General features: G+C 44.7%; 1 protein-coding gene across 1 annotated transcript; it reads right to left on the reverse strand.

Moving 5' to 3' along the window:
- Nucleotides 1–4,719: 4,719 nt before the first annotated feature.
- On the reverse strand, nucleotides 4,720–6,659 carry LOC124655709 (disease resistance protein Pik-2-like). Its single transcript, XM_047194562.1, has one exon. The coding sequence runs from the start codon at nucleotides 6,631–6,633 to the stop codon at nucleotides 4,720–4,722; it is 1,914 nt and encodes a 637-aa protein (XP_047050518.1). The 5' UTR covers nucleotides 6,634–6,659.
- Between the last annotated feature and the right edge of the window lie 6,674 nt (nucleotides 6,660–13,333).

Below are 13,333 nucleotides of genomic sequence, written 5' to 3' on the forward strand. Positions count from 1 at the left end.
ATCTTGTAGGCTTTGGAATCTCTTCAAGGGTGAGACTCGATACCCCCTCGTTGCTACCGTCTTCTAGATTGCATCTTGGCTTGGATTGCGTGTTCGCGGTAGGAAAATTTTTGTTTTCTATGCTACGTTATCCTACAATGAATGCCAATATGCTTGCCTGTGAAGAAATCTAGGGTTTCTGATGGTTGCTTGCTTAGGATCTTCTGTGTAGTCTTAGCTGCTAATCTATGCTATCTACTGGTGCTATCTGTGCATGTGATCTTGTTAGTGTGCATCTGTGCATGCTGTCTAGCTTCTGTGCACCTGATTTGTATCTGGATGGTTTCTGTCTTAGTGGCTTTTGACTGGCAGTAATCCTTGGTGAAAACCAAGTGATGATTTACCCATATGAGCATCTGCTCATCCCATGCTTATGCATATGATGGATTAGATCCATTGGATCTCTTCCAGGAACTAGGTATACCTTGTTCCAGCTCCTAGAAAGTAATGCTTTGTTGATGCAGACTTGGGTTTGTTCACTGACCCTTCACCTCCGGAGCTTGGATGATCTTCTAGGTCACCATGATCTCTCGGTGGCTTGAGGAGTTGTGTGTTGGTTCTGTTCTTGCTCAAGAACAGATGAACTATGCTTGTTTTTGCTTCACCCTTACCCGGTGATCTTATCCGGTCGACCGGTCACTCGGTTCTAGGGTTTGTGCTCCTTTTATATGATCCCTACTTCTCTCTCGCATTGACACACAAGCCTGGCATGCTTGGTGACTATGCTCTTGCATGGCCTTGTTGTTGCTGCCCAACGACACTTGAGCTGTGTGCTCTCATATGCTGAAACTTGAGCCCCTGCAGCTGCTCAGTTTTGGTCTGCTGCTGATCCTATCTTGTGCTGTCCCTGGTTTTGGACAAGCACAAGTGTGCTGTGACTTGATTCTGTCCAAACTGAATGTTGTGTTAACACTTATGTTCTGGCTAGTGTTGGTTCTTTTTCTTGCAGGTTTAAAATGGATATGGCCAGAAGATACTTTCCAAGTCATATAGTCTAGGTTTTAGTTTAGGAATCAAATTGTAATCTTCATTTTATTTCTGTTTATTTTTCATTGATTCTTGTATCAAGAATTTTGTAAAGACAATGTAATTTGTGTTGTGATATCAATAAAGCCCAAGGTTTTTGTTTATGAGCTTTTGATTTATGTAGTGTTTAAATTCTGAATTAAATATTGTATTTAATATCCAGTTTGAAATTCAAAGTCATTTGAATTTATAAATTGTGTTTGAATTATGAGTTCTATTTTATGTTGTTCAATGCTTATTGTTAAATGTATTGACACTTGTCAAATGAAATCAATGCCCCAAATCAACAAGATACAAAAGAGATCATGTCGAAATTTCCCTAACTCACATTGCCTAACCCTAAGTGCAAGATGAGAGAGAATCTCGATCCCTCTTAGGTTTAGTTGCAATAAGGCGCGAAAATTTCCCCCGTTTTGCGATGAAATGCACATCCCATTTCTAAATCTACCCTTCGTGTTCTGTGCTGGTTTCGTCACGTTGTGACTGATGTTCATCAACAGTTTGTGACTCAATTTCTGCACTGTTTTGACTGCTGTCTTCTTCAGCATGCGTAGTTTCCTGCAACATATTAGCACCAGACACAATAGGCACAATATAGGTAGTACAATTTTGAGCACTCTCATGAGAAGTGGAAGGTGGAAGAAGTAGGATCTCCTTTTTGAGAAGAGCACCGGCGTTTGGATGAAGAGAAGCAAATGGGAAGATATTTTCATCAAACACCACATCACGGGAGATGTACACGCGGCCTGTAGAAATATCTAAACATTTTACACCTTTGTGAAGGGGACTGTAGCCAAGAAAGACACAGCGTTTTGAGCGAAAGGCGAGTTTTCGTTTGTTGTAAGGGCGAAGATTGGGCCAACAGGCACAACCAAAGGTTCTAAGAGCATCATAATTTGGTGTAACATGAAGAAGACGTTCAGTGGGAGTCTCAAAGTTAAGTACTTTGCTAGGGAGCAGATTTATGAGAAAGGTAGCAGTTATAAATGCTTCATCCCAGAATTTCAGAGGCATGGATGCATTGGCAAGTAAAGCAAGCCCAACTTCAACTATATGACGATGTTTTCTTTCAGCTGAACCATTTTGTTGATGAGCATGAGGACAAGAGACATGATGTGTAATGCCAACCTTCTGAAAGAAACCATTTAGTTTCTCATATTCACCTCCCCAATCCGTTTGCATAGTGACAATTTTCTTGTCAAACTTGCGCTCAACAAATTGTTGAAAGTTAAGAAAGGCTTGATAAACATCAGAACGCTTCTTAAGCAAATAAATCCATGTGAATTTACTAAAATCATCAATAAAGCTTACATAATATGCATGTTTTCCCACAGAGAGAGGAGCAGGGCCCCATACATCAGAAAAGACTTGCTCCAAAGGAGCAGTGGAAACACTAGAAGAAGTGGGGTATGGTAACTGATGGCTCTTGGCCAACTGACAAGAATCACAGACATATGGGGTACTCTCTGGGGTGTAAGCTATTTTATTTCTTCTAAGAACTTGTTGAACCACGAATGAAGATGGATGTCCTAAGCGGCGATGCCATGTAGATGATGATGGCTTTATTGTGATGAAGGCGTGCTTGGCGGTCTCATGAAACATGGGCACCAAAGGATAGAGACCACCCCAGCAGGGGCCCCTAAAGAGAGTCCTTCGAGTTGCTTGGTCCTTGATTAAGAAGAAGAAAGGATGAAACTCAATAAAGACATGATTATCAAGGGTAAAGCGATGGACTGATAAAAGATTTTTCGATGCACTAGGAACATGAAGGATGTTGTTTAGATCAAAGGAACCATGAGGAGTGCGCAGAACTGAATTACCAATATGACTAATGTGCATACCTGTGCCTTCAGCAGTGCGGACTCGGTCTTGACCATGGTACTTGTTGGCGATGAGAAGCTTGTTTAGTTCACTAGTAATATGATCAGTGGCACCTGTATCAGTATACCAGTTTGTATCAACACCATATGACGCAAGGTTTGCTCCTTTGTCGCCATCATCTCTGTCCTTTTTGTCATCAGAATAGCGCCACCAACAAGCATTTGCAGGATGGCCATGTTTCTTACAAATTTGGCACTCAGTGTCAACATATGGAGTGGGGACGCGGTCTGAACGGCGTCCATCTGTCCGGCGGTAGCCACCACCATCATCTCTGCGTCTGTCACGGCGATCATCCCTGCGATCACCGCGACGATCATCACGGCGCCAGTTGTCATCATCACGGCGATAATTTCCACGGCCATCATCTTTGCGCCAATTTCTGTCATCCTCTCGGTATCCACCGCCACGGTATGGGCCACGGTCTGGACTGCGAGCCCGAGGAGGTGGAGGAGTGCGACCACGGGGCGGGGGTGTACGGGCGCGAGAACGCTGATCACCGCGTCGCGCCAGATTTGCAGAGGAGATAAAGGAGCCATTCTCCTCAACCCCATTGCGCATGTCGTAGGAGCTCAGCTGCTCATAGAATTCCTCTAGAGATGTGCCCGGGTTGCCATTGACAGTAGTAATGAGAGCATTGTACTCTCCTTTGTCTAGCCCATGCAGCAGATAGCCTAAGAGTTCATCGTCCTCAACTGGTTTCCCAAGTGCGGACAGCTCGGATGCAAAACCCCTCATCTTGGTGTAATATTGGTCCGCAGTCAGGGAGAGCTTCTTGGTATCATTAAGTTCACCTCGCAGATGTTGTGCCTTGGTGCGGGAGGCAGTTTTAAACATAGCTCCAATGGCAGTCCAGGCTTCGGCAGTGGAGGTAACATCAAGCAGATGTGACAAAATCTCTGGTGACAGAGTATTGAGAAGAAAACGGAGCACCTGTTGGTCTCTGGCCATCCACTCTATGTGAGCGGGATTGGGAATTCTGGTCTTGTTCTTTTCTGAGTCCTCCACTTCAATGGTTCGTGCAGGTGCTCTGTCCGATCCATCCAGGAGGGCCATCACGTTCGCACCACGGAAGGCCGGGAGAACGAGAGCTTTCCATAGCAGGAAATTGTTGCGCGTCAGTTGTTGAGCAGGAGGAGCCCCCAAGGCAGCAGCGAGGGCAGAGCTCGACATCCCCGATGAACTAGACGCACTCATGGTTGATGATGAACCGATCTAGGGTTGTAGTCCGGCGGCGACAGCAGGATCTGATGCAGCGACGGATTGTATGTGTGTGTGGCGGCGGCGGCAGCAGCTTGATCTGAAGAATCAGCGGCGGCGGCGACGGCTGGAGTTTTGTCTGGCTGAGGCGGCGGCGGCTGGGAACCAGCGACGGCGGCAACAGCTTGTAGTTGTCTGGGTTTCTTGGGTTGTTTGTGGAGGCGCGGTGACGGCAGAGAAGACTGCGGTGACGGCGCGGTTTGTTTTTGTGTTGTGGCGGCACACGGCGGCGGCTGAAACAGCGGCGGCGGCGGCGGCAGCTAGGTCTGGGAAGAGGGCGGTTCTGATACCATGTTAATTAATCTGGGCGGAACAAGTGCCTTTGCCTCGGCCTTGGTTTCGTGTTATATTGGGCAAAACTGCCAAAACCGGATATTACAGAGTCTGTTACAAAGAGTTCGTATCACATACGATAAAGGAGATATAAAACATCTAATACATATTCTAACAGGTCTTGCAGGACTTGATACAACTTACAAGCACAGAAATAACACATGAATAAAGAGGATATGCCTATCAGGACGAGCATCGCTGCACTAGCTTCAAGACAGGTTTATTTGCATGCTCGGAAACTTGCTGTTGCAACTCTTGCTTGATTTCGTCGCTGTAGGAACCCTTAAGCCACAACTCCTTGAGATCTAGATACTCTAGTCCAGAAATCCGCAAAGACGCCCCACCGGAGCAGTGAATCTTCAGCACCTCAACTCGCTGAGTCCCCCAGTCTACAAAAGTTACATGTAACTTGGAGGTGCAATGGATCTCTAGGAACCGTAACTCCCAAAAGACACCATCTCCCAGTGTGCTAAAATGGAGTTCCGCATCTTGAATTGGCTTGATACAAAGGCGACGTAAGAAATCTGTATATGGCATTCCCCCAAGGAAGCGCATGTCCTCTTGCAATAGTATAGTCAATTCAAGATCTATCTTCTGGAGATTATCAAGTTGTTTGATCCAGATCGGCAGTTTCTTTACATGCCCGTAAATCTTAAGGCTCTTTAGGGTCTTAGGTGGCTGGGAAATCATGTCATCGAAACAAGCAAATAACCCCTGCTTATCCTTATCGATTCGAGCTGATAAGGACTCCAGATGACCGTGGCCGGAGATGAAAGTACACAACTCTTGGATGTTTCGCCTGTTTATGCCAGATACACCGAGCTTGCGCAGCTGTGTAAGGTTTTTAAGCTTCTTTAGGATTTCCTTCCCATTAGGAATGTTGGCATTGACAACACCAATAGTATGCAAGCCCGTCAAGTTCCCAATCCCAACAGGAACCTCAACACCATCATTATCAACTCGGTGTCTGTGCAACTTGGTTAACCAGCTAGACACCAAACTGCGTGGCCGGCAGCTCCATGACCACTGTGTTGATGCCTGAACCTCATCTGCCGTTTGCGGTAGTGTTGTGACCATGTCATCAGTGCCCACTGGTGGTGTTGATGTAGGGTGTACATTTGTTGTTAGTATACTTGCAACAGATTCATCACCTTCATCTGATGGTATGATGGTACCGGCACGAACGTATTTTAACTTCTGTAGCTTGATGATACACAACGGTAGCATGACAATTGAGGTGTGTCTGACATCCAAAGTTTGCAGCTGCCTCAGGCCACCAAATGATTCTGGTAGATGGCTTATCTCTTTGCATCCTCTCAGAGAGAGAAACTTAAGACGAGGTAGTACCTTCGCGATCTGCTCAAGGTCACCATCTAGTATACCTGATGTTTCCGACATATCTAACACCCGGAGTATAGTCATGTTGGAAGATAGAAAGAATGGCATCCACTTCCCAAACACTGTCAAGGACCGTAGACGCGAGAAGTCCAGGCTCCTAAAGACCGTGATATCTCTGTCCCAGTTACTCCTTATGGTCAGATGTTGTCCTCCGTTTTGCGAGTTCAGGCTGCAATTCCCCTCCAGTGCAAAAAAGACAAGGTTGTCTTCCATTGGCTGTGAAATGATGTATTCATGAAAGAAACCATTTACTTGGTATAGGTACTTCATTGCCTTCTGACACTGTTGGATTATGCTCAAGTTGGTGAGTTCCAAGAACAACTTCTTCCCATTCTCCACTGCCGTCCCACTGCATGTGTCCCTGCAATAACCTTCAGCAATCCACCGTCTCAACAAATGACTCCGCCTTATGTTGTGGTTCCGAGGGAAGATTGACATATAGAAGATACATGGCTTGAGGGAATCTGAGGCTTCTGAGCAACGCTCAAAGTAGGACTGCATCCAAGAAAATAGATCCCTTAACATGTGACACCCTTGATTGGTCTTCAACATGCCCATAAAGTCATCAGTTATATCACTCAAGATCTTCCGGTGGGAATTATCATCGGCTATTTCTTTGGCAGCGAATTGGCCTATAGTAGCAATAACTTTAGGAATCCCGCCACATCTGCCTATGGTAGCTTCATAAGGCTCCAACATGCTACGAGTCACCTCCTCTCCATCCCACGTTATCTAAAATTTAGAATAGATTAACTTATAAATTTTTTAAAAAATCTCAATTATGCAAAACGCAATTTCCATAAGTACTTCAGTCTCAATACCAAAATTAAAATACCAGATTTTCATAACTAATAAGAAATGAATCTAAAATTGAACTCGAAAAAATAAATTCAAATATGTGATTTATTTCCATGCGTGGCATGGTCAAACATAGTTTTTCCTTATTTTGAATCTTTTTTAAACTCAAAATTACCATGTTGAGTTTTATCCAAATCAAGGTTCTTTTCAGTATGGATTTTACCATCTCCTTTGGAAATAGTTGACATGTTGATGGGTACGCCGTCCCGGCCAAACCGACCAACGAGATTTGCCGAGCTCCCCGTATGGCAATTCGTCATCCTTTTAGCTCGGCTAGTTTAGTCACAAGACATCTTGCTTGGCTAGATCAATGCACACAACCAATTGTTCCTTTGGTAATCTTGTAAAAATCCGCACAACGGCTCTCGTGAGGGCCCTAGGATTGACCAAATAGACTGCGCGGCTGGGCTAACTATTAGATCGTTTGGGTGCTTCATTAAAACCCGCACAACAACTCTCTCTCTCTCTCCCGTGTTCCCCATTCCTCCTCTCATGTCGTGCTCACTCGTAAGCGCCACGGCCGTCGACTGATGTTCAAACTCCGCGGTCGAATCTACCGCATCGACGACTGATGCTAACGCCCCCCCCCCGCGCGCATCGACGGCATGCTGTATTGGGAGAAGTGAGTGTCTCTACGAAGGGTCATTGGCTGAGTAGTGATGCGTGTGTTTATCTTCCATTGTTAGGGTCAGGGACCAAACATATTTGGGAATTTGACGAATTTCAGCTTGATTCCATTTGTTTTCCTCATATATTGTTGTTTTAAGTCCAGAACAACGTCCTTCATTGTGAGAAGTCTGCTGTGTTCGAGGAAAAAAACAAAAGGAGGCGGTTTTTGGGCTATGAAGATCATGTGAGTGATTTTTTTCATTTGATCTAGTCACTCATTTTACGTTAGGTCTGTTAATAACTTGGTCACTGATTTTAGATTTGATTTGTTAAAAGGTTAAGTAATGTTAACTAGCTAAAAGAGAAAGTGTGCCCTGTCCAATTTAAAGAAAATAGCTTTGTTAAATCTGCTTTTGATGATTGTGTGAATAAAATCTGCTCGGTTCTATTTAAAACAAATAGCCTTGCTAAGTCTGCCTTGATGATTCTGTGAATAAAATGTGCCCTGCAGGGACGGCTTTTGTAAACACTCCCCGATATAGAGAAGTATTTGTTGGCTGGTGCCTGTGATTTTTTCCCTTTTCGTTCTTCGTTATTTGCTTGTCGTATTTATAACAATTGGTATCAGAGCCCGTGTTTCAATCTAGGGTTTCCTTGAAGTTCGATCTACCGCAGTTGGACTACACCAAAAGATTTTCTTTGTGGCAAGTGAAATGAGAGCGGTCCTCGGCCAAACTTCAGATCTAGATGAAGCCCTCAAGGATTTGGCAAGTTCGATGCAAAGACTTGAACCGATGATGAAAAGAGGAAGGATCGTAAGGCTTTGTCTTTGATTCAACTTCATCTATCCAATAATATTTTGCAGAAAGTGCTGGCTGAGAAAACTGCATCGGCATTGTTGTTGAAACTGGAAAAAATCAATCTGCATGTCCGAAGATCTAACAGTAAGATGCACATGAAGATGAAGTTGTTCTCGCACAAGTTGCAAGAAGGTGCATCAATGAATCACATATCGATCTTTAGAGAGATCATTTCTGGTCTGCTATCCATGGAGGTAAAGTATGAAGATGAGGATCTCGCTCTTCTACTATTAATCTCATTGCCTAATTTCTTCATGAATTTCCGAGACACCCTAATATACAATCGTGATGAAATAACCCTTGCCGAAGGTTATGAGGCCCAGCAGCAGATGGAAAAGATGATATCTATGGTGAGGTCATCATCTAAGGAAGAAGCACTACATGTTCAGTGGAGGACCGAGCAAAGAAACAACAACTAGAACAGAGATAAGAGCAAGACCGACAAAGATCGCTCAAAGTCCAAGAGACGAGAAAGTAAGTTCTACAAGTATTCTAGGAAAACTAACCACAATATTGATGATTGTTGGAAGCTGCAGAACAAGGAGAAAAGGAATGGTACTTACCAACCGAAAAATAAATCTGATGATGATGGTAAGGTTGTTGTTGTTTCCAGTGATAATTCTGATGGTGATTTCCTAGTCGTGCTTGCTGGTTGTGTTTCTGGTAATGATGAGTGGACACTTGATTCTGTATGTTCGTTTCATATTTGTTGTAACAAAGATTGGTTCAGTTCTTATGAGTCTGTGCATAGTGGAGATGTCGTGCATATGGGACATAACAACTCACGTGAGATCGTGGGCATTGGCTTCGTTCCCATCAAGATGCATGATGGCATGACACGCAAGACATGTGTCTAGCATGGCCAGAAACCCAATACCCTTGATGTTGATGGGTACAAACACTCTGGTTCTCGCGGAGTTCTGAAGGTATCAAAATGTTCTCTTGTTCACATGATTTGTTATATGAATTCTGTGGAATTATATGTTCTTAGAGTTAGCACTTTGTCTATTATTGGTGCTGCTATTATTCCTAATGAATCTAGTAAAACTAATCTATGGCATATGCATCTTGGACATATGAATGAACTTAGCATGGTAGAATCACACAAGAGAGACCTGCTAGATGGTTGCAATTTGAGTAAGTTTGAGTTCTGTGAGCACTGCAGTATTGGTAAGCATAAAAAAGTTAAATTCAATGCTTCCGTTCATACCACTAAAGGGATTTTAGATTATGTGCATACTGATGTGTGGCAACCTTCCCGCAAGACTTCTCTCAGTGCTGCAAATTACATGCTTACTATCATTGATGATTACTCTAGAAAAGGGTGGCCTTTTTTTAAAACATAAATATGATGTGTTTGATGCTTTTAGGAAGACATTGTCAGGCACCACACCATCACATATACTGCTCAACAGAATGGTGTGGCGAAGAGGATGAACAGAACCATCATTTCAAAACCTTGTGCATGTTGTCTAATGCTAGTATGCATAGACGCTTTTGGGCTGAAGCATCCTCCACCGCCAGTTACTTGATAAATAGGTCACCTTGCATTCCGCTTGATAAGAAAACTCCCATTGAGATATGGTCCGGTTCACCTGCTGATTATTCATAGTTGAGAGTTTTCGATTGCACCGCTTATGCACACGTTGATAATGGAAAGTTAGAGCCTAGAGTTGTTAAGTGTGTATTTCTTAGTTACAGTTCATGAGTTAAGGCATATAAGTTATGGAATCCTGAAACTAAGAAAGTTTTGCATAGCAGGAATGTTATTTTTAATGAGGTTGTCATATTTTATAAGAGTTCATCTATAGATGTTTCTGATGATGAAGAAGATTAGCGTGCGGGTGGAGCATGTGGAGGAAAAAGAAAACAGCGTTGCTGAAAATGATAATACTGTTATTCAACACGCATCACATGTTTTGTAGTGAACAAATAATTCCATTATTGCTAATAGACCGATGCGTAACAAAGGTCCACATCCTCGTTTAATTGAAGAGTGTAATCTTGATCATTATGCTTTGAGTTGTGCTGAACAGGTGGAGCATGATTCTGAACCGATTACATATACTGAAGTCGTTGCATCCGTTGACCAACAGAAGTGGATTTCTGCTATGCAAGAAGTGATGCATTCGCTTGATAAGAATGGCACATGTGATGTTGTGCGCTTGCATAAAGAAAACAAGGTTGTCTGCTTTGAGTGGATTTTTAAGAGAAAGGAAAGTTGACTTCTAATGAGCCTCCAAGGTTTAAGCCAAGGTTAGTAGGAAAAGGTTTCAGCCAGATTCCGGGTATTGCTTATAATAATGTATTCTCTCCGATTGTGAAGCATAGTTCCATTTGTGCATTCTTTGGTATTGTGGCTATGCATGATCTTGAGTTTGAGCAGCTAGATGTAAAGACTGCTTTCCTGCATGGAAAACTTGAGGAGGAGATATACATGGACCAGCCTGAAGATTTTGTTGTACCTGGTAAGGAGGATCTCGTTTGCAAGTTAAAGAGGTCCCTTTATGGTTTGAAACAATTCCCAAGACAGTGGTACAAAAGCTTTGATTCATTTATGCTTGCACATGATTTTAAGAGATCTCGGTATGATAGTTGTGTTTACATCAAGTTTGTTAATGGATCACCGATATATTTGCTGTTATATGTTGATGATATGTTGATTGATGTCAATAGCAAGAATGAGATCACTACTTTGAAAGCACAATTAAGTAGTGATTTCTAGATGAAGGATCTTGGTGATGCTAAGAAAATACTAGGTATGAAAATTACAAGGGATAGAAAATCTAGTGTGTTATTTCTTAGTCAGCAAAATTACATTAAGAAAGTTCTTCATCGTTTTAATATGCATGATGCAGAGTCTGTTAGTACACCTATTGCTTCTCACCTCAAATTTTCAACATTGCAATGTCCTAGTACTGATGGAGATACTGAGTACACGTCACGAGTTCCATATTCTAGTGATGTTGGTTCCTTGATGTATGCCATGGTCATTCTACGAGTTTGGTCAGTCGATACATGGCTAATCCTGGTAAAGAATATTGAAGTTTTTTAGTGGATTTTGAGGTACCCTCGTGGCACATCAAAGCTTGACTGAAGTTTGGCAAGATCAGTGAGGGACTCACTAGCTATGGATTCAGATTTTGCTGCCGACTTGGATAAGAGGAGGTCCCTCACAGGGTATATATTAAGTGTTGGTGGATATGATGTGAGTTAGAAGGCAATATTACAAGCTGTTGTTGCCCAATCTATAACCGAAGAAAATATATGGCTATTGCTAAAGCTTGCAAAGATTCTGCTTAGTTGAAAGGTTTGTATCCTAAGTGTCGTTGCCTAATCGACGGTACCTCGGAGGAGGGATCCTCACGAGGGGGAGAAGAAGTAGGGGCCATAGGGCGGAGTGCACACGGGACGGTGGTACGCGAGTTACCCAGCTTCGGAACACCTGCACGATGACAGGGCCTTACCGTCGCTTGTCCGGAATTATCCGGGCGCTTTCGCGTTGTTACAATGAGTTGTGGTTGTGCCTCTAGGGCTCCCGGGATCCGGCTTATAAAGGCGCACGGATCTAGGGTTTACATGGAGAGTCCTAGCCGGATTACAGACAGCCTAGCTACGGTACAATATCTTGCCGTGCACGTCACGGATCCGCCTTCCACATACGTCGTACTCGGATCCGGGTTCCTCATGGGCCTCAATGGATCCGGGTTACTCCTAACATCGGTACGGATCCGGCTTACCGATCCCGGGCCGGACTTCTTCCTTCATGATCAACAAGCAATCGGGCCGCCCGATGGGCCACATGCCTCATCACCGTCCGTGGGCCACCCGGGCTTGCCGGATCTAGGCACCGTCGATGGTACACCCATGAAGTATACCCACAACAAGTAGCCCCCAGAGTTCTCCGAGTTTCACCTGCAGTTTCCGCCTTGCTGGTCCAACATGATCTCCGGCAAACGTTGGTAACGCGGAGAAACTTGAAGAGCTCCAACTTCGCATTTTCTTCTTTTTCCAAAATGCTCCCATCCTGCGGGACTTCATCCATCGACGTTTCAAAGAGTATTTCCGGGTTACTCCCTGCTCGCAAATGAGAGTCAACTTATCCTCACGCAATCACCCGGAATCTTAAAAGACTCAACCGTTCCACCAATTCTGGCGCCATTTTCGCGCGATTTGTGCGGTAACTTATCTCTAGCCATTTTTACTGCTAGGGTTTGGGACACGTGTCACGCATCCAACGGCGCGACGCTTGCGTTCCGACCACAGGATGCGGAGCACGAATCTCGTCCCTCAGCCTATAAATATCCGCCGTCGACCCTTTACCCCTCATTCACCCCCTTCTCACCTCTGCCGAGCGCCGCCCGTGAACTCTTCCTCCGCCGTGCCGGAACCTGCCGGAATAGTCGCCGGAGCATCACCGGAGCGAGCTCACCACCGCAGTGTTCTTCGTGTTCTTAACTCCGGCGAGCCACCGCGCGAAAAACTCGTCGCCGGCGACTCCAACCACCGCATACGCCATCACGGTAAGTCTTCGAGCTTTACTTTCGCGCCGTAGTTGGTAGGGATGAATTTGGGGAAGATGACGTTGGATCCGACTGAATTACGTTTTCCGCCACTGCTTTTGTCTTCAGATGTCTTCTGTGACTCCGCCTCCAGCCTCCGAGCCCATCATGGCAACTCCCATCTCCTCCGCCCCGCCACCCTTCGCTCCGGTCCACCTGGATCCCCTTAAGGATTCCGGCAAAGATACCGAAGGAACCTCTGCTAACCCGGAGAAAACCTCCGGGGAGGAAAAGGCGGAACAAAAGGCGGAAGAAATCGCCGCCAGGAAATCCAAAGCTCGTCAGCGAGACGCGGAAGCCAAAGGGAAATGGTGGCCCTGCACCACCACTGACATGGAGCTGAAGAACCTGGAGACAGAAGGTTTCTCGCTCCCCGGAAGCTGGCGAACAGTTCCGGGTTCCCTGGCTCCAGCCCCACAGGATGGCGAGATGGTGGTAACGAAGGCGCTGGTGGAGCGAGGCTTCTCATTTCCGCCATCGGATTTCTTCTCGGAAATCCTGAAGGCATAC

The sequence above is a fragment of the Lolium rigidum genome, chromosome 5 (assembly GCF_022539505.1).
Source record: "Lolium rigidum isolate FL_2022 chromosome 5, APGP_CSIRO_Lrig_0.1, whole genome shotgun sequence".
Classification (NCBI taxonomy): Eukaryota; Viridiplantae; Streptophyta; class Magnoliopsida; order Poales; family Poaceae; genus Lolium; species Lolium rigidum.